At 50.0% G+C, this 19,218-nt stretch overlaps 5 protein-coding genes across 5 annotated transcripts; 4 read left to right on the forward strand and 1 right to left on the reverse strand.

Annotated features, from left to right (window-relative positions):
- Window positions 1-173: 173 nt before the first annotated feature.
- On the reverse strand, window positions 174-2,073 carry BO79DRAFT_194655 (sugar porter family MFS transporter). The gene is made up of 3 exons (XM_025681064.1): window positions 1,947-2,073; window positions 750-1,888; window positions 174-694 (listed from the first exon to the last, which is right to left on the reverse strand). Exons 1-3 carry the CDS (start codon window positions 2,014-2,016, stop codon window positions 347-349), a joined length of 1,557 nt encoding a protein of 518 aa, XP_025539744.1. The 5' UTR covers window positions 2,017-2,073; the 3' UTR covers window positions 174-346.
- Window positions 2,074-5,803: 3,730 nt separating this feature from the next.
- On the forward strand, window positions 5,804-8,418 carry BO79DRAFT_228368 (alpha-1,2-mannosidase family protein; the record flags this gene model as incomplete). Its single annotated transcript, XM_025683958.1, has 5 exons — window positions 5,804-5,943; window positions 6,023-6,564; window positions 6,622-7,055; window positions 7,112-7,878; window positions 7,962-8,418. 5 exons carry the CDS (start codon window positions 5,804-5,806, stop codon window positions 8,416-8,418), a joined length of 2,340 nt encoding a protein of 779 aa, XP_025539745.1.
- A 2,670-nt stretch (window positions 8,419-11,088) lies between these two features.
- Window positions 11,089-12,175, forward strand: BO79DRAFT_194657 (uncharacterized protein; the record flags this gene model as incomplete). Its single annotated transcript, XM_025681065.1, has 2 exons — window positions 11,089-11,991; window positions 12,055-12,175. One exon carries the CDS (start codon window positions 11,089-11,091, stop codon window positions 11,986-11,988), a length of 900 nt encoding a protein of 299 aa, XP_025539746.1. The 3' UTR covers window positions 11,989-11,991; window positions 12,055-12,175.
- A 1,265-nt stretch (window positions 12,176-13,440) lies between these two features.
- Window positions 13,441-15,320, forward strand: rhgB (putative extracellular rhamnogalacturonase; the record flags this gene model as incomplete). The annotated part of the gene is made up of 4 exons (XM_025681066.1): window positions 13,441-14,076; window positions 14,137-14,175; window positions 14,237-14,438; window positions 14,512-15,320. The coding sequence occupies 4 exons, from the start codon at window positions 13,441-13,443 to the stop codon at window positions 15,318-15,320; spliced, it is 1,686 nt and encodes a 561-aa protein (XP_025539747.1).
- Window positions 15,321-15,985: 665 nt separating this feature from the next.
- On the forward strand, window positions 15,986-18,893 carry BO79DRAFT_194662 (1,4-alpha-glucan branching enzyme GLC3). Its single transcript, XM_025681067.1, has 8 exons — window positions 15,986-16,243; window positions 16,301-16,425; window positions 16,528-16,627; window positions 16,683-16,795; window positions 16,858-17,549; window positions 17,602-17,937; window positions 17,988-18,618; window positions 18,680-18,893. The coding sequence occupies exons 1-8, from the start codon at window positions 16,189-16,191 to the stop codon at window positions 18,704-18,706; spliced, it is 2,079 nt and encodes a 692-aa protein (XP_025539748.1). The 5' UTR covers window positions 15,986-16,188; the 3' UTR covers window positions 18,707-18,893.
- Window positions 18,894-19,218: the final 325 nt, after the last annotated feature.

A 19,218-nucleotide genomic window follows, 5' to 3' on the forward strand; every position in this document is an offset into this window, starting at 1 on the left:
AATGTCCTAGCTGTCTAACACTAAATGTTCTTGTGTGCCGTCTAAATCAGGAGGTGGCTGGGTCTACTGTGGCTGGAAGTAAAATCTTCTCAGTTCTACCAGAACAAATTCATTGGACGAAGGAATAGAAAAAGAAATCATGCATAGTATCACACAACGTCAGTCCAGCCGGTGTTAGAATCATCTCGAGATCCTAGTAATAAACAAAACCCGATTTTATGAAGACCGATATATAAGCCCCCATCTAACATCTAGATCTATGCTGATTCGCCCAACTTTAAAACCATCCAGTCATACCCAGAGACGGGTTATTTATTTCATTCGTACAAGGACCGATCTAGCCCAGCTAGACCTTGTCCTGCTCATGGCGAACACGCTCGGTCTCCTCATCTACGTCCTCGATGTGGGAGGAGCCGCGCTTGTGCATAGTATGTTCCACCGCAGCACGGCGGTCCGCCTCGTTGACAGCGCCGAAGAGGATGTCCATGTCCTCGAGACTGCGGCCCTTGGTCTCCTTGGCGAAGACGATGACGAAGACACACATGGCAACGCAGAAGATACCAAACATGAGGAAAGTCCGCCAGCCAATGTTGTGGACGGCTTTGGGGGTGATTTCGGTGACGACGAAACTCCAGAGCCACTGGGATGTGGCTGCCAGACCGACACCGTATGAACGTAGCCGTGTTGGGAAGATCTGTCAGGCCTGTTAGATAATTTTGTCCAGAGGAGCTCAGTGACGGCTTTCTTACCTCGCTCACATACACCCAGGGTGTAGGGCCCCAGGAAGCCGAATAGCCGATCACGTAGAGATAGATCATGACCACCATGGCGATAGAAGCCTGGGAGACACCACCAGCGCTAGTGTCGGGAGGGTGCGTGGCTAATACAGCGCCAATGATGAACATCATGCTCGCCATCCAAATGGATCCGCCGACCAGACTGAGCTTCCGACCCCAACGGTCGATGCCAACAAACAGGAAGATAGCCGTCGCGACAACCTTCACAGTTCCGTAGACGCCAGTAGCGAAAAGAGACGAGTTAGTCGCGCTAAGTCCGACAGTTTGGAAGATCTCCGGGGCGTAGTATCCGATTGAATTGGTGCCCGTAAATTGTTGTGAAAGCATGAGAGTGAAGGCAAATCCGAAGCGTTTGAGGTTACTCGGCTGGATGAACTCCTTGTATGTGAGCCCCTCGGTAGCTGCTACCTCTTCATCGATGGCTGCTCGAATCTCAGCAAACTCTTTCTGGATCACTTCGCTATCAGGAGACTCGTTTCTGATGTATGCGAGAGACTGAAGAGCTTCTTCATGTCGTCCTTTACCAGCCAGCCAGCGAGGAGACTCCTTGAGGAAGAAAAGCCCCAGTAGCATAAGACCGCCAGGAATCAGCTGAACAGCGACGGGAACACGCCATTGCTTCGTACTTGAGGGAATGTGCAGGGATACACCATAGTCTAGCCAATAGGCGAAGGTACTTCCAATGACCAGGAACTCTTGGAACATTCCAGCAACTCGGCCTCGAATGCTTGGGGGGCAGTTCTCGCTCACGAACACAGGCGTGATACTGGACATTCCACCAATTCCCAAGCCAGCTATGACACGGCCACCATAGATCTGTCCAATGTGATGCTTCGAAGCAACTTGAACAGCGGCTCCGATAAGAAATACGACGGTGAAGACCATCAGTGCATAGCGTCGGCCAATGCGCTCGTTAAGGGGGGCAGCGAAGATGGCGCCGAAGAAGCAGCCCGCGGTCAGCAAGGACACGACATTGGATGAAATTTCGGAGCTCTTGGAGGAAGCAAAACCAGAAGAGCCAGTCGGTATTCCAAAATCTTCCTTGAAGCTGGTCAGTGAGAGAACACTTCCCATAACACCCGTATCATAGCCTAGTAGTCATCAAGCGTTAGTTCACAGAGCGTATCTGATTCCCGAGTGTATACATACCGAAAAGAAGTGACCCCGAGTAGGCCACTGCTGTGAGGAGGTAAACGCGATAGTTCTTGAGGAGACTCATTGTGGGAGGATTGTCCAAAGACTGGTAGGCAATTGACAATTGATCCTAGCAGCACAGGGCATTCCCGGGGAAAGAAAGAGAACCAAGGGAGAGGCCAAAAGTCTCACTCCCCGGAGATCATACGAATATTTAACACAGTCGTCTCCATCTTACTAAACTGTGTAGGGACAGATCCCGAAGGCTGGAGAGCATGCTAGAGAGTATTCGGTCGTGCCGAGCAGAAACCCGATAGGCCCTGGCGAGGGAACAACCCCAAACATCAGCGACCATGATACCCGCACACCCGCAGAGACAAACCCCATCTCTCCCCGCACATTAAGCTGGATCCAGCAATTCCGGGGGAAGGGAGTGAGTTGGTGGCCCACGGTGGATACATCCGGAGAAATTGTGCGGAGATGCTAGGCGGGTTTTTCCGTCCACTGAGGAGCGTTGCTGCACTACGCTAGAGACCGAGTTGACTGCGACTGGTAGATTCAGCGGTAGCTCTGCTTGTTGGGGTAGTAGTCGTCTCTGATTATCATGCCATGAGTGATGGCAAAAATCTGCTCTATGACGTGCGGACTTAATCTGATCCATGATGACGAGGTTGCAGCATTCACAAGGATGCATCCATGTTGTTGGACGGAGCGAGAGAAGAAGCTGAAATATCCCGAATGACCGATGTCGATCCCGTGAGTCAGGGCATCGAGCATCTTATCATTGCTTTCTCATTGGATTGAGCCTCGACAAAGCGTGGGAATAATGTAGCGACCAGCCGCGCAGATGCTCTTGAAGTGAGAGGGAGTCGGGTTCGATGGCCTGAGTCTGGCGTTACTAGCGCATGTGCCTTGGGACTCACCGCTGCAGTTCTTCCGGCATAGTGCCCCAAGTTAGTGAATTGATGGCTGATACTAGTGCAACTGCAGCTAGCTGCTATAACTTGAAGTGTGTATTAGTGTTCAACATCCTCTGTGAGTGGATGATGGTGGTCTTAATGAAGACAGCGAGCTACGTGTAAGAAGCGAATCATACACGCGACCGCCTCTTTTCTGCAAGGAGGCGCTCACTAATCAGTCAGTTCCAGGATTCAAGTTCGTTGTGCCAAGCACAAGATCATCGAGTGGCGTTTCTTCAAATATCGGATACGGATAGCAAGTCAAGCTTCGGCCTGTTTATTCAGAACCAGTAGTGCTTTACACCACAGAGCAGACGTGGAAATTAATTGATATAAGTCTCAAAGAAGACTCAACGTGTTCGAAATCCAACACTAGGCATGAACTTGACGAAAATGGGCCCTATCGAGACACTGTGGCTTGAGCGCACCGGACGGATCTAGGCCAGTCTCACGTTTTGCCTTGCGGACGCTTTTTTCCTGTCCACGCATAATATAGGATCCTCTCTTATGGAAGAGATATCGCCTGCCTTGCTCTTGCCTCGTTCTCGGAGACATGCCGGCGGGACTGCGATTTGCCGGTTAGCCACTTTCCCGGACGACAGGCTGCTACATGGTATGCTTGAGCTGAATTGATCTCGTCCGTTTGCCCGGCTGTATGGGAAGTAACTGCGCTATAAGCACAGATTAATATGACTTCTATCTCAGCCCTGAGATAAAATGCACCATCCTCACCGTGAATTCGCTCGAGACATCGAATAATAGCGCGGGAAAGGGTGCGATTGTATCTATCCTGATAGTCAAGGAGGTTTTCTCGGGAGAAGAAAGAGGAAGAAGATAAGACGGAGAAGGAAAGAATACAGACAAAGCAAACGTCATAAAAAGTGATAAAGTTGTTCCTAATTCCAAACAAAAGAGATAAAATAGTGTAGCTATTATTAACAACATGCAAATTCAAGACAGGGGTCTCCAAGAGGCCAATGGGTTCTCGAATACCATCTACACGCACCCAATAATCTAGCATTGGGCCATAAATACAGACTTTCATCTACTTGATTTACAATCGCACATGGCCAATTACTATAAGATAAATGTCAAAATACACATGTACTTTCTGTCCTGTGATGAGAAGAAACTATTATGCATCGTCTTTATCATCAGGCTGTCAAGGCTTACGCCTATCTAGAAGTTGACTAAACTGTCAAAGTTCGGCTCAGAATCCTGAGCAATATTCGCAAAATGAGTCAAAACCTGTCCAACTCCTGCAGCTCATGTGTGCGACATCAATCTTCATCTAACTTCCCACACTGGAAGCCATGAAGGGTAGACTGAAGGTTGGGGTAGTGCATCATCCCTGCCATGCAACACAGCATCACTATGTTACACAAGACATGGTTATAGATAGCAGTGCCCTGGTCAAAATATGCAAGCCTACGTAGAGCAAGCATTATTTTGGCATTGATACTATGCATATTGATTCCATTGATGTTAGGTCCAGGTCAATACCAACCAAGCAAGGGCCCCTATCTAAGGGTAGTCGAATAAGGGCATGTCGAGGATATCGCTTGATATACATGTCTCTTTTCTCCGTATCTGTACTTCAAAGGGGTTAGTACTGGAGCTTCATTATACTAGTCTTCCCAAAAACATTGACTGATCCCTGCGGTAGAGACGCCAGGTTCGCATGTTGTCTATCATGATGTTCAATAGTTCGGACCCTTCAATAAGGTTATCCAGTATTGCTGTCTATGTACCATATATAACGAATCAAGTATTCTTGAAATGAAGCAGGCTTTATAAATAGACATCCGTCTCACCGCACTTCTAACTGCAGCTTCGCAAAGTCTCCCTGTAGAAAGGAGCAAAATGATCACCTGACTATCCTGCGCGAAAGCCAAGATTACATAAGATCAAGGCACCAGATGACCCGCTAGTAGCACCAGCCAATGATATCGCTTGAAAGATGGACCCCCTGAGCGCTGCGGCATGTGGGGAATCCATTGGCTGAAATGATCTGCCCGATAATTGGGTCTAGGGAGCAAACAACAAATCTAGCGCCCAGGCACAATTTTGCAGGTCTGCCTTGCAACCATGATTCAGACTCTCTCATACTCTGTACAGAGGCGCTAACTTATCCGATGATAACAAGAAATGGTCCGGGTCCGCTTGATCAACACGACGGGGCTGGGTGATGCCCTAGTGAAGAATGACCTTTGGGGCATGTGCTCTTTCGGGGCTCATGACTGGCTGTCACTCACCGTGATGTCTCCATCATCCGGACAGGTCCATCGGCTGAATCTTGCGCTCCTATATCTTACTCCGACCTGATACGATAGTTTCAATTATGCAACATAATGTCTTTGTTCTGCGCTACACTTACTGAATGTGGTTATTTTTCTGCTTGCCCCATGCCCTGAGCCCACTTCTCAGAAGGAGACATACCACTACACGATTGGAATGTGTCTAGCTGTGTAACAAGTAGCCACTGTAACCGTAGGCGGGCTTGATAATGTGGACTTCAGAGTGCTGATCCCCGTGTGACAGGGCTTGGTAAATAGATACCAATCAAGCTTCAGACCATGGATGTGCATAACTGGGGCTATCCCACCCTTGCTTCCTGGCCGTTGGCGGCTAGCGGTCCCTACTCACCACCGGTGATCACGGCATGTGCTGGATCCCTATGCGCCCAGTGGGCTGAAGATTCACCACTAGAGATGATCCATCCCTTCAACCGTCCAGTCACTGTTGTCGACAAACCACTTTGGATCCCCGCTGGACCTGGGATCTTACACACTCGTTTTTGATACCCGGAACTTGGGGTTGATAGTACTAGTAGCAACCGGAGAGATCCCTTTGTGAGCCGCCACTTACCGTACCCACTGGATTTGGGATATATATTTTGTAAATCCTTTCGAGATGGGTGGTTCGACGATATGTTTCTCAGCTGCGTTCCGCTGTGCCAGATTAGCCATGGCGAGTTGGTACACCATGCTGATATTGAGTCTACTTGAACCAGCTGCCCGCGCTGCAAATCTGACTTCTCACGTGGATTTATTGTAAGTGATACATCGAGACCCAGTCATGCATCAGCACACCTGCTGGATATCAAAAGTCGCGAGCCTAACCATGAACAAGCTTGGGATCCCAAAGTGGCGGCAATGATTTCCCCGGGGTTGCTCGTCCGTTTGGAGTGGTGAAGCTAGGACCCGATTTATATGTTTCCGGAACAGACTCATATTCCGGATATTTGCCCAATGGCAATTTCTCGGGGTTCAGTATGATGCATGAGCAGGGCACAGGAGGTGCGCCTAAGTACGGCACTGTCTCCCAGTTGCCGTTGATTGGAAATATCAGCAAGCCGCTGTCCAACATAACTATCGGCCGGTCAGGTGCAGATGAGGCATCAGTGGGCTACTATAAGGCGAAGACCGCCGAAGGAACAGTCGTGGAGCTGAGCGCAACCGCTCATGCAGGAATCTATCAATATACTTTTCCGAGCGGCTCGGATGGTAATGTCTTGGTTGACGTTTCGCATGTCCTACCGTCGTATCGGGGAATGGGACTCAGCCAGGGGTATAAAGGTGGTAACATCACCATCTTCCCCGACGGGCATTATGAGGGCCATGGTGTGTACGACAACGGCTGGAACCGTTCTCCCGATTGGTCTATCTACTTCTGTAAGCTTTTGTCAAAGTCCAAGCCACTTCACAGCAGAATTAGCTGACTTTACTCAGGTGGCCATTTCGATGCCTCTCCCATCAGCAACAAGACCTATGTTGGAACCGATGCGGGCGGAAGCGTCGAGCAAAGTAGCGGTTTCGCATCGTCTTCTTCAGGTTCAACGCGAGTTGGGGGTCTCTTCACCTTCAAAGACTCTGTAGTTACATCTCGTGTGGGCATCTCGTGGATCTCCACGGAGAAGGCCTGTAAGAATGTTGAAGATGAGATACCGGAAGACAAGGAATTCCAGTCGGTCGTGGACGACGCTCAGTCCGAGTGGGAAACGAAAGTCTTGTCGAAAGTCGCCACAACCAACACGAATGACACGACGCTCACGCTATTATATACATCTCTCTATTTCATGCATCTGCTTCCCACCAACCAAACCGGAGAGAACCCCCAATGGACATCCCAGGAACCTTACTATGAGGACATTTTCACTTACTGGGTAAGTACTTCGGACACACAACTAAAATGACACTGTATCGCTCATTTGGTTCGCAGGATCTTTTCCGCTGCTCTACCGCTCTCATGCAGGTGTTGCAACCCGCCGCATATGAGGAGCAGATCCGGTCGCTTATTGATATCTGGCGATTCGAGGGCTATATGCCGGATTCACGGTCCTCTAACTACAATGGTCGTACGCAGGGCGGCTCGAATGCGGACAATATTCTGGCCGATGCCTATGTCAAGGGCGTGCGCGGTGCGGTAAATTGGGAAGATGGATACAAGGCCATGGTGAAAGACGCAGAAGTGACACCTCCCAACGATCCAGTCGATCCCCAGGCTCCCGATTCCTCGACAAAAGAAGGCAGAGGCGCATTGCCTGACTGGCTTAGTTTGGGCTACATCACGCCCCGATTTACACGTGCTGTCACGCGAGCAGTAGAATATTCATGCAATGACTTTGGTTTATATCAGGTAGCATCGGGCCTTGGGAAGACTGACGATGCGGAGAAATACCTGAACCGTTCCAGAAACTGGAGAAACCATTGGAATGCCAACCAGACATCGCTAGGGTTCTCTGGATTTGTCGTTCCTCGCAATGAGTCTGGTTTCATCGAGACTGATCCACTGAATGACAGCGGCTATTGGGGAGACCCTTACTACGAAGCCAGTTCGTGGGCCTATTCTTGGGCGAGTATCCATGATATGAAAACGATGATTGATAAAATGGGCGGGAATCAAACCGTTCTCGACCGGCTTAACACCATGTTTCTTGAAGGAGCCAGCGGTTCCAGCGGTATTATCTTTGATCCCACAAACGAGCCGTAAGTCTGTTCCCTGCCTTACTTGGTCTTCTTGCGGGTGTTGCTCTTGCGGGGAACATAGCTGACCAGGATTCTTGATCTAGGATGTTCAACGTCCCTTATCTTTACCACTATATCGACCGGCAAGATATGTCTGTCTTCCGATCGCGTGATATTGCCAAATCCTATTATGGTACTGGCGTATCCGGCCTCCCCGGCAACAGTGATGCTGGAGCTATGCAGACTTGGGTTTTGTGGAATATGATCGGACTATACCCTGTGACAGGACAGTCGACCTTTCTGATCCACTCTCCATGGTTTGACTCGCTTGTCATTGACCTTGGGGGTGGTAAGAAACTGAATGTCACTTCGAGTGGCGGTGATGGAAATGGAGGCGGTGATATCTATGTGCAAAGTCTTCGCTTGAACGGAAAAGACTGGAAGAAGAACTGGTTAACATGGGACGATATCTTTGCCCAAGGAGGGACACTAGACTTCGAGTTGGGAGCGACCGCAAGTGACTGGTTCACGGGGGAGCTACCACCAAGCCCGGCTTCCTAGAGAAAAGTCGCGCATGCACAGGTTTCCGCTTCAGCCTGTATGTATCCCACTTAATGATACCGATGAACATATCCGTCAGTACCCGGGAAGGTTCCACCTTAGACATGCTATTAGCCATATCAACTCAGGGGACATTTACTGAGATGAGGATATTCGAGGCTCCATAATCAAAGGGGGAGGTGATGTAGTGTCTGTGCATCCCCGTAAAATTTGAAACCGCTGGAGATGTACTCCATAGGTCATTAGACGTCGAAACAGGCTTTCCTGGTCCTCAGTCAGTAGGCAAGAACAGTAAATCCATGTTGACGATCGCGTTGATCGTTATTTCGATCACAGTGTCCTCAAAGGTCGCGGGACAAGACGGAAGAGGTACGAGCCATTTGTGCTCGTGAAAGTGGATTGGGCACAACTGAGGTGGATGAGTGAGGTAGTCTAGAAGTACCATAAGGTTCTGCGAGTACCAGGGATCAAGGACAGGACTATTTGCATCAACAGATGAACTGAGGGCATACAGTCTGTATCTAGTACGGAGTAGTACCTACCAAAAGGGGGAAGCTGGGAATTATTCCCCGGCAATACAGTATGCATACAATAGTGGGCCCCACAGGGACGTTCTCCTTACGCCAACTTGCCACCAACGGGGAAGTATCCGGTGTATCGTCTAGCGTAATATCTGTGTATCTTCCCTATGGCCTTGCAAGTTGCGACATGCGAAACCAAGCAACGATCGCCCAACCTCCACCAGATGGGCCGTCACTTCTCCTTAGACCTTGTTGATCACGGCACACAGTTGGAGTTTCCCGCTGTGTACCTGAGTGGCAAACCCCTCTTGTTTAGGAGTCTGCTGCCATCTCAGGAACGGGTTCCACGTGGTCGGCTGGCTAACCAGCCTATCCAGGGACTAAATGGTATCATCCCCCGGAAGAAACATTTCATAGCAGCTCGCTCGGTTGACCTCCCCTCATTCCCCTGACTACATCGACGAATTGAGGCTGGCTACCAAGATCCTCAACTCCGACCTGCTTGTTACATGTGCGGTACTCGACAAATGAAGTTCACTCCCTGCGTTCGCAATCCAATTCTACTCTAAGTAGTGTGCTATGCTTTCGCGTCATCACCAGCCACTGTGTCCCTGACTCCATGCAGCCATACATCACCACAGAATACGTATGAAGCCCACACGGCATGTCTCCATCTCGCGTTTATCGGCAAGATTCACAAATGAGATGCGTTTCCAGAAAACATTACAACGGGAGGAGCAAACTCAAATTTCTATAGAATCGAGCGACTAGTAAAGTTAATCAACTTCACGATCGGTGGTACGGATGCATGTACAGTTGAGTACCATCAGCGCCCCTAAGATGCAATTGCCAATTTGAAAAAATTCCTACTATAGTGACCTTGCTCGGATGAGCTGCTACTGCAGCTTCTGAGAGGTAAAGGCTATAGTTCTTTCGCAATTGGATACTACCAGGTAAGACAAAATATTCCCACCATGTGTTGTATGCGGGGCCCTCAAAGACACTTTGAGAAATCCTTAGCGAATAAATTTCAATGGCTAAAAATGGAAGTATTGTGGAATTCAGGTCATCTCACTAGCGGTAAGATTGCATATCCCCGGCGTCGAATTTATGTTTGCCCTTGGCTGGCCACCGACTCGCCTGCATGCATGCATGCAAATATGCATGGCCGTTGCGACCTTAACCAAGATAGACTGCAAATAGTCGTATTCGATAGGAAAAGCAAAGCCACGCAGAGAAAAGCAATACAACTTCTACCATCGAATCTACTCCCCTTTATTACTGTTCCATGAAAGGTTTGGATCGACAGGGACCCGACATGGTCTTAAACATGACGTGCTCACACTTCAACGTCATTAGTGAGGGCGAGTACCAATAGTATGTGTACTATTACTGGGCATAGAAGGCTAACAGCAATGCATGGGTCACAGTAAGTAAACACTCCTAGTAAGATGAGGCTGCAGATCCTTATGGCAGTGGCGATAAATGTCCCGGTGGCTTTATGCTCCTTCAACGCCAATCAGCGGATCAGGGTGGCTGCCGATTGGGCGGACAACGTTCACGGCTCGTGTGGCTCACTGCCTTGCCGGTGATAGTATTCATTCGACGGGCATCGGGAAATAGCGACAGTAAGTCTAGCTACAGCATGGCAATTCCAATAGCAAAATCTTAACTGCTTAGCTGCAGACCCACAAAGCAACAGTGGAGCCCACATGATCATACTTGGTACTATTGTATACGCCTGATCGTCGCCATGCGGTTTGCATGGCTTGAAGGGACAATCGAACGTTGACCAAGCTCGTAGCTGTCTCCACAACCCAGCAACGCTGCATCCATCACGCATACGCCCTTGCTATCCTTACCACTGCTATTACATCCTAGCACGTAGAGTTGACCCGCCAGCTAGTTGCTATACGTCCCAGCTGCTAAGGGTCTCAAAAGGATAGGAAATCATGATGATCACTTGTGCGACGATGGGATATAAGAGCAGGCTTTCTTCGTCTCGAGAATTCCTCTTTCTTCTCATCAGCAGCACATCATTCGTTCTTTACCAAAACCCACTACTGTCATTCTTTACCAAACCCCACAAGAACATACCAAAGTCTATTCTTTCCCTTCCAATCTCCTTTATCATATACCAACAAGCACAATGAAGGCCTCCCTCATCACTCTTTTTGCTGCTCTGGCCACCTCGGCCCTCGCCGCCCCTACCGGTGGTGTTCCTGGAGTCTCTGAGGTCACCAAGACTGTGAACATTGGTTCCGTCTCCAGCAACGTGATCTCCACTCCCAGTGCCAGTGCTAGTGCTGGGGCTACCGGCCACATTGTTCAGGATGCTGGCAATGGTGTCAACCAGGTCCTGACTGTTACTGGCTCTGACGCCAAGAAGCTCCTCGTCCAACTCAGCCCCGAGGTTGCTAAGCTCCTGTCTGGCCTGGGTCTGCCTGGCCTTGGATCCTCTGTGGGTTCCATTATCAAGACCGCTGCGTCTGTTGGCGACCTTCTCAAGGATGTCGGCAATGTCGTTGACGGCCTTCTCACTGTTGTCGACAAGGACGGTAGGGCTCTTCTGATCCAGCTCGACCCCGTGGTCACTGGTCTTCTCAGCGGCCTTGGACTCCCGGAGCTTGGTGTCCCCGTCGGATCCATTGTTGGCACCCTTGGCGAGAACCTCAAGCGCTCGGGAGATGAAGGGATCGTTCAGGACCTTGCTCCCAAGGTCAAGGATGTCCTCGAAGTCACCGGCTCCGACTCCAAGCGCCTGCTCGTCCAACTCAGCCCCTCCGTCGCCTCCCTCCTCTCCAACCTTAACCTCCCCAACGTTGGAACCCCCGTTGGTCAGATCATCAAGACTGCCGGCAGCGTTGGCGACCTTCTCAAGGACATCTCTACTCCCGTTGAGCAGCTTCTGACCGTCGTCGGCCAGGATGGCTCTTACCTCCTCATTCAGCTGTCTTCTGACGTCGCCTCTCTCCTCACTGGCCTTGGCCTCCCCTCCCTTGGCACTTCTGTCGGCAGCGTTGTCGCCACTCTCGGTCAGAACCTGTAAATTGTGAGAGCTCCCAGTTGTGTTGTTACCCGATGAAGGAGCCAGTGCTAATTGTTCATCTTTCAGGGTGCGCGGTCACGGTGGTCTGCAGTGATGTCCTTCACATCAGGTTTGCATATACTCTTTTTCTGAGGAGTCGGCCTGGTTTGAATGCCGGCAATGAATAGCAACGAGAACCTCATTGTATATTACTACTCATTTTCGCCCTGGATTGTCGAATGTTGTTGCGGGGCGGGCAGACATGGCTATATATTTAATCATAGAGCTTCATGAATCGGTGAAAACAATTTGTCTTCCTGTGCTTAATCTCTTAGCGCTTTAAACCACGGTTGTATTAGCCACTGGTCCTGACTGGAGAGAGGAGGCTTCAGTTGTAACCGCAGAGGGTGGCCGGCGACATTCCGAAGAGGCAACTGAGTCCGGTCGGCAAGCACGGGGTACGGGGCTTACTAGCGCCGAGTCCACCACTCGGCAGGGTCAGCATCCTCCTCATTTCCTTTCAATAACCACAAAGCTACACCTGTACCATCTAGCATTGGGCCATTGGGCCCGGCAATCACTCGGGCTGGCTTAATCCATCTCTCAGAAATCCGAACGGGAATCATCTAGAGTATATTGCAATTTAGCATGCACGGCAGACCCTGATTAAGAGGTTATGCGCCGATTGAGAGTCTCCGCCCAATCCCCTGATCAGTGCTATGGGCCACCGGCCTAGTCTTGACCTCGGGCGTTTCAGATTGAAGCTCCACCCTCCGTTGAGGTAGGGGAAGGGGAAGTTCCCAGCAATCTTTATGGAAGCTCGAAATTTTCTGTCTAGCAAGTGGTAAAGGATTCTTGCATTTTGATTGCACAATAAACGCTGAGTCGTCTGCCATCAGTTAGGTTCATCAAAGGACTCTTGCATCTTCCGCTTACGAAAGTCTCTCAAGGCTTGCCCGATGGTCCGATCAGGAGCAAACTGTACAGTATCGATGCCTCCTTAAGCCCTTCAATCTATTTGAGTCTATGGGCGGGGCCAATGCTCCATTCAAAATTATCTAAGACAAACACCCTAAGCATGGAGCAAGTCTCAACCGGGAGATAGCGCATCGATCCCGCTCTTTCGATGTTTTGGATTGTGCCACTACTTCCACATCCAGGAAAATTGCTTCCAGGGTTCCAGCAATAGTATCGATAGCTTCGTCTAGTTCACTCTTGTCGTGTCAGAGGTTGCCGGTATGGCACCGGCAAAACGTTCTAGAAATAGAAAGATGACAGCGGGAAATAGACTACTGTCAGAGAAGCGCTTGAATAGCTTTTACCTATAAAGAGAGCGCCTGGGAACCCCTGCCGTGGGCATAGTCCGTTGGATATCTCAATGTTCATTCTTTAGGGTTGTTTAGACTCACTTCCTTTCACTCTTTTTTGTAAACCTCACATTCCTTTCTTTTTTTTCAAGCTCGACGAAGCACCATGCTTCTCGACAAGCGCTCGTTTCTCTCTTTCCTGGGCCTGGCGCCCATCTTTGCTGCTGCGCAGCTCTCCGGTTCCGTGGGACCGCTGACTTCCGCGTCCACCAAGGCAGCTACCAAGACTTGCAACGTTTTGGACTACGGTGCTGTGGCGGATAAGTCTACGGACTTGGGTGCGCCGTTGGCATCTGCCTTTGCTGACTGCAAGTCTGGTGGTCTCGTCTATGTCCCCTCTGGTGACTATGCTCTCTCCACCTGGGCGAGGTTGAGCGGTGGTGAGGCATGGGCTCTGCAGATTGATGGAATTATCTACCGTACTGGCACGGACGGCGGCAACATGATTTATATCGAGCACTCTAGCGACTTCGAACTTTTCAGTAGCACCTCCGAAGGTGCCATGCAGGGTCTGGGCTACGAGTTTCATGCTGATGATAACTGGAGCGGCCCTCGTCTGCTGCGTTTGTATGAGGTTACAGACTTCTCGGTCCACGATTTCATCCTGGTTGACTCCCCCTCCTTCCACTTCTCTCTCGACACCTGCACCAATGGCGAGATCTACAACATGGCAATCCGCGGCGGTAACCACGGTGGTCTGGATGGTATTGATGTCTGGAGTAACAACATCTGGGTCCATGATGTGAGTACTGAAGAGCAGAATGTTGCCTGCATGCATGCAGGTCGTTAACTGTCTCAATAGGTCGAGGTGACGAACAAGGACGAGTGTGTCACTGTCAAGGTATGGCCAACCCGGCGATATGTGTCCCGTAGGAAAGTCTTAAACTAACCATCGATCATAGAGTCCGTCGAAAAACATCCTTATTGAAAGCATCTACTGCAACTGGAGCGGTGGCTGTGGTATGGGTTCGTTCGGCTCTGATACCAATGTTAGCGACATCACTTACCGCAACATTTACACCTGGAGCTCGAACAACATGATGTTGATTAAGAGCAACGGAGGTAGCGGCTTCGTCGAGAATGTCCTCCTCGAGAACTTCATTGGTGAGTAATTTCTTACGCAACATTATGTGTCCCCCGACGAGGCTAACTGAGAGTTCTTTCTGTCTGTGAACAGGCCACGGCAACGCTTACTCCCTGGATATCGACAGCTACTGGGCCAGTATGAGCGCAGTGGACGGCGATGGTGTTCAGTTGAGCAACATCACTGTCAAGAACTGGAAGGGAACCGAAGCTTACGGTGCTGAGCGTGGTCCTGTCAAGGTGATCTGTGCCGATGGTGCCCCTTGCTACGACATTACCATCGAGGACTTCGCCATGTGGACCGAGGAGGGTGATTCTCAGTGGTACTCTTGTGAGAGTGCCTATGGCAGCGGATTCTGTCTTCAGGACAGCGACGACCACGTCTCCTACTCGGCCACCACTTCGACGGTCGACTCCGCTCCCTCGGGCTACTCTGCCACTTCCATGGCGGCCGATCTAACCACCGACTTCGGCTCTACTGTGTCTATCCCCATCCCGACCATCCCCACCTCTTTCTACCCGGGTGCCACTCCCTACAGTGCTCTGATGGCCGACAGCGCTTCTACTGCCGCTGCTTCTTCCCTTGCCAGCCATGCCACTGTCTCTAGCAGCAGCGTTTCCGTTGCTGCTTCTGTGCCCAGCGCTGTCGCCCCTAGCGAGAGCATCCCCGCTGCCACTTCCGCCGTTGTTACGAGCGCTGCTGCCGTTACCCCCAGCCCGGCTGTGAGTGCCGAGGAGGGATCTACTACCTCCGCTCCTAGCTTTGCTGCCCCCAGCGGTGCTGGTAACTCTCCCCAGGGCCCCACCGGAGCTTCTGGATTCGGCCAGAAGGGCCAGCAGGGCGAGCAGAGTGGACAGGGTGAACAGGGCGAGCAGGGTGGACAGGAGGTCTGCTACGTGTAAAGCCGGACCTGCTATAATCCGGATTATGCTGGAGGCTGCGCATCCCCCAGCTTGATTCTGAGTGGAAGTTCATGGTAGAGGGCATTTTAGTACCTTAGCATGTAGCTCAATTCTCAACAGCTGCTGTGCAAGCTTTGTGTAACATAGTGTCACTAATATTCTCCTCTAATGGTGTTGCTCTAAGCCTTATTGTAAATATATTGTCGCACTGCGTATTGAAGTGGCCCGTAGCTATCGCAAAGCCTCGCGAGTAATCTGACCGGCCCTCAGACCCCTTGAGCCCCGAGTTGCTGCGTAGGGCGGGTACCTGTTTCCGTACCTGAAGTCAAAGCTCAGCTTCCTCCTGTCGCGTTATCACAATACAGTGAGACATGGATATACACACCATCCAAGAGTAGTAGACAAACATAGGCCGTAAACCAGCATCTATCTCACATCGATGAATTGTTATTCAATTCAAAGTTGAGAAATTCAAAGCGCGCGACTAAAAAAGAATGAAGGGAGGAAGAAGAAGAAGAGGGGGCTGGGCAGACCAGGTCTAGAAGCAGGGGTGTTACAGTGATGTCACGGCGGGAAGGGTAGCAGCAGCAAACCAGCAAACCAACAGGGAAGAAAGAGGAGCTTTGGCCTCGACTCTCCCCCGCATGTCCCTCAACCACCACCACCACCTCCTCCTCCTCCTCCTCCTACTACTCTTCCCATCGGTTGGGATTCCCCACCTCTCGTCCTGTTTATTCTTTTCCAGAGCTCCTCTTGTTTTGACGCTGTTAACTAGATTCCTCTCTTGTTTGTTGTACTATTATCTATTCTATCCCTACGGTCCACATTCCCCAGAGCTTAATCTCTTGCCACTGGCGATCCATTCTCCATGGCTTCTACCGAAACTCAAACTGCCCTTCAATCGGCGTCTCCAGATGGTACAGGTCAGTTGGTTTGATTTGGGAGTCGTTGTCTCTTCTTTCGTCTAATTGTTTCGATAGGTGTTATCCAGCTTGATCCTTGGCTTGAGCCCTTCCGCGATGCTCTGAAGCAGAGGTTCCAGTATGTAGAGAGCTGGGTCAAGACGATTAATGAAACTGAGGGCGGGTTGGACAAGTTTAGCAGGGTAGGTGACATTTCTTTCTACCACTGTTGTTCGAGATGGTTGACACTACTCAACTGGGTTGTTTGGAATGACCAGCACCAACTGACATGACGTTTGCGATAGGGCTACGAGAGATACGGTCTCAATGTCAACGCCAATGGAGACATCACTTACAGAGAATGGGCGCCTAATGCTGTTGAAGCTGAGCTAGTTGGGGACTTTAGTACGTCTAGCTATGCGGAGGATATCAGCCGGTGAAACATTACTGAGACTGGCAGACAATTGGGATGTCACGGCCCACCCGATGACGAAGAACAGCTTCGGTGTCTGGGAGATTACATTGCCTGCAAAAGATGGGGTCCTGGTGATCCCTCATGACAGCAAAATCAAGGTGAGTGTGCATAGAGTCAACTAAGCAGGACGTATTTCTTTTAACATCGCTGCGCTTCACAGATAACCATGGTCACTCCCGAAGGAGAACGAATCTACCGAATTCCTGCATGGATCAAGCGTGTCGTGCAAGATCTTACTGTCTCTCCGACTTATGAGTCGGTCTTCTGGAACCCTCCAGCTACTGAGCGCTATCAATTCAAGCATTCTCGCCCAAAGAGGCCCGAAAGCCTTCGTATCTACGAGGCCCATGTGGGTATTTCTTCGCCAGAAACGAGGGTCGCAACTTACAAAGAGTTTACTGCCAATATGCTACCTCGCATTAAGTATCTGGGATACAATGCGATTCAACTTATGGCCATTATGGAACATGCCTACTACGCCAGCTTTGGGTACCAGGTCAATAGCTTCTTCGCGGCCAGCAGTCGCTATGGTACGCCGGAAGACCTGAAAGAGTTAGTAGACACAGCACATAGCATGGGCTTGGTGGTGCTTCTTGACGTCGTCCACAGCCATGCGTCCAAGAACGTCCTGGACGGGCTGAACATGTTCGATGGCTCTGACCATCTCTACTTCCATTCCGGTGGGAAGGGTCAGCATGATCTTTGGGACAGTCGTCTGTTCAACTACGGCAGCCATGAAGTCCTGAGGTTCCTTTTGAGCAACCTTCGCTTCTGGATGGAAGAATATAAGTTTGACGGCTTCCGTTTTGACGGTGTAACAAGTATGCTTTATGTCCACCACGGAATTGGAACGTACGTGATTAGTCTCCTATATATTTTCGTTGCAATACTAACTCGGCATTAGTGGATTCTCTGGCGGATATCACGAATACTTCGGCGGTTCGGTAGATGGCGAAGGTGTGATGTACCTGACCTTGGCCAACGAAATGCTCCACAGTCTATACCCCGAGTGCATAACTGTGGCAGAGGATGTATCTGGAATGCCTGCACTGTGCTTGCCGCACGCCCTTGGGGGTGTAGGATTTGACTACCGACTTGCCATGGCAATTCCAGACATGTACATCAAGCTCCTGAAAGAGAAGTCGGACATTGAATGGGACATTGGCAACCTGTCCTTCACGTTGGTCAACCGACGTCACGGGGAGAAGACGATCGCCTACGCGGAGAGCCATGATCAGGCGTAAGTTCATTTTTCCATTATTTCACTTGATCATAGCTAACTCATGGCAGGCTTGTTGGCGACAAAACCATCATGATGTGGCTCTGCGACAAGGAGATGTACACCCACATGTCCGTGTTGACAGAGTTTACACCTATCATTGAAAGAGGCATGGCTCTTCACAAGATGCTCCGCCTGGTTACCCATGCTCTCGGTGGTGAGGGTTATCTCAACTTTGAAGGTAACGAATTCGGTCATCCCGAATGGCTCGACTTCCCTCGTGCCGGTAATAACAACTCGTTCTGGTACGCACGTCGCCAACTGAACCTAACGGAAGACCATCTTCTCCGCTATAAGTTCCTGAATGACTTCGACCGCGCCATGCAGCTAACCGAGGAGAAATACGGCTGGCTCCATTCCCCACAAGCATACATCAGCCTGAAGCACGAGGGTGACAAGGTCCTTGTCTTTGAACGTGCAGGCCTCCTCTGGATCTTTAACTTCCATCCTACAAACAGCTTCACAGACTACAGAGTGGGCGTCGAGCAAGCCGGAACCTACAGAATCGTGCTTGACACCGATGACAAGGAGTTTGGTGGCTTCGGACGCAACCTCAAGGAGACGCGCTTCTTCACGACAGACCTGCCTTGGAATAACCGCAGCAATTATCTGCAGGTCTACATCCCAACACGAACAGCACTGGTAAGTGCAATCGATTTCATTTACCAAGACTCACCATGCTAACATTCATGTCAAATTATAGGTTCTTGCCTTGGAAGAGACTCTATAGGTCGATCTCATGTAGTTCTCCTGACATTTCCACACGGCGAAAGCCACTGTGTTCAGACAATTGCAGCATAAATCTTAGGGGATGATATGTGTGAATAAACATGCACCACTCATTGTTCTGTTTTGAGTTAGTCTATAGTGTCTGTTAATGTCCATTCTGCATTCTATCATTTACTCCTTCGGTATTGTACCATGATATTTCAGTCATTTATAATATCCATATACAAACTAGTACCATTGAGCACACCCTAAACTAACCACTCCCACTCAGTCTCTCACATTACCGGTAGGACCATATCGCTACTACTTCCCTAGCACTAGTACTCACTACTAGTAGTAGTACTAGTAGCCAGCCGATAATAAACTATTATTTCTACCTACTATATAAACTTGATGATACATAGCACCATCATGGTACAAAGTTCTGATACCACCACCACCACCACCACCACCACTATGAATTTATCCAAATTCCAGAGCAACAAACAGCAAACGCCCTAGTACTACGTAATA

This window comes from Aspergillus costaricaensis (assembly GCF_003184835.1).
Source record: "Aspergillus costaricaensis CBS 115574 unplaced genomic scaffold BO79scaffold_15, whole genome shotgun sequence".
Lineage (NCBI taxonomy): Eukaryota > Fungi > Ascomycota > Eurotiomycetes > Eurotiales > Aspergillaceae > Aspergillus > Aspergillus costaricensis.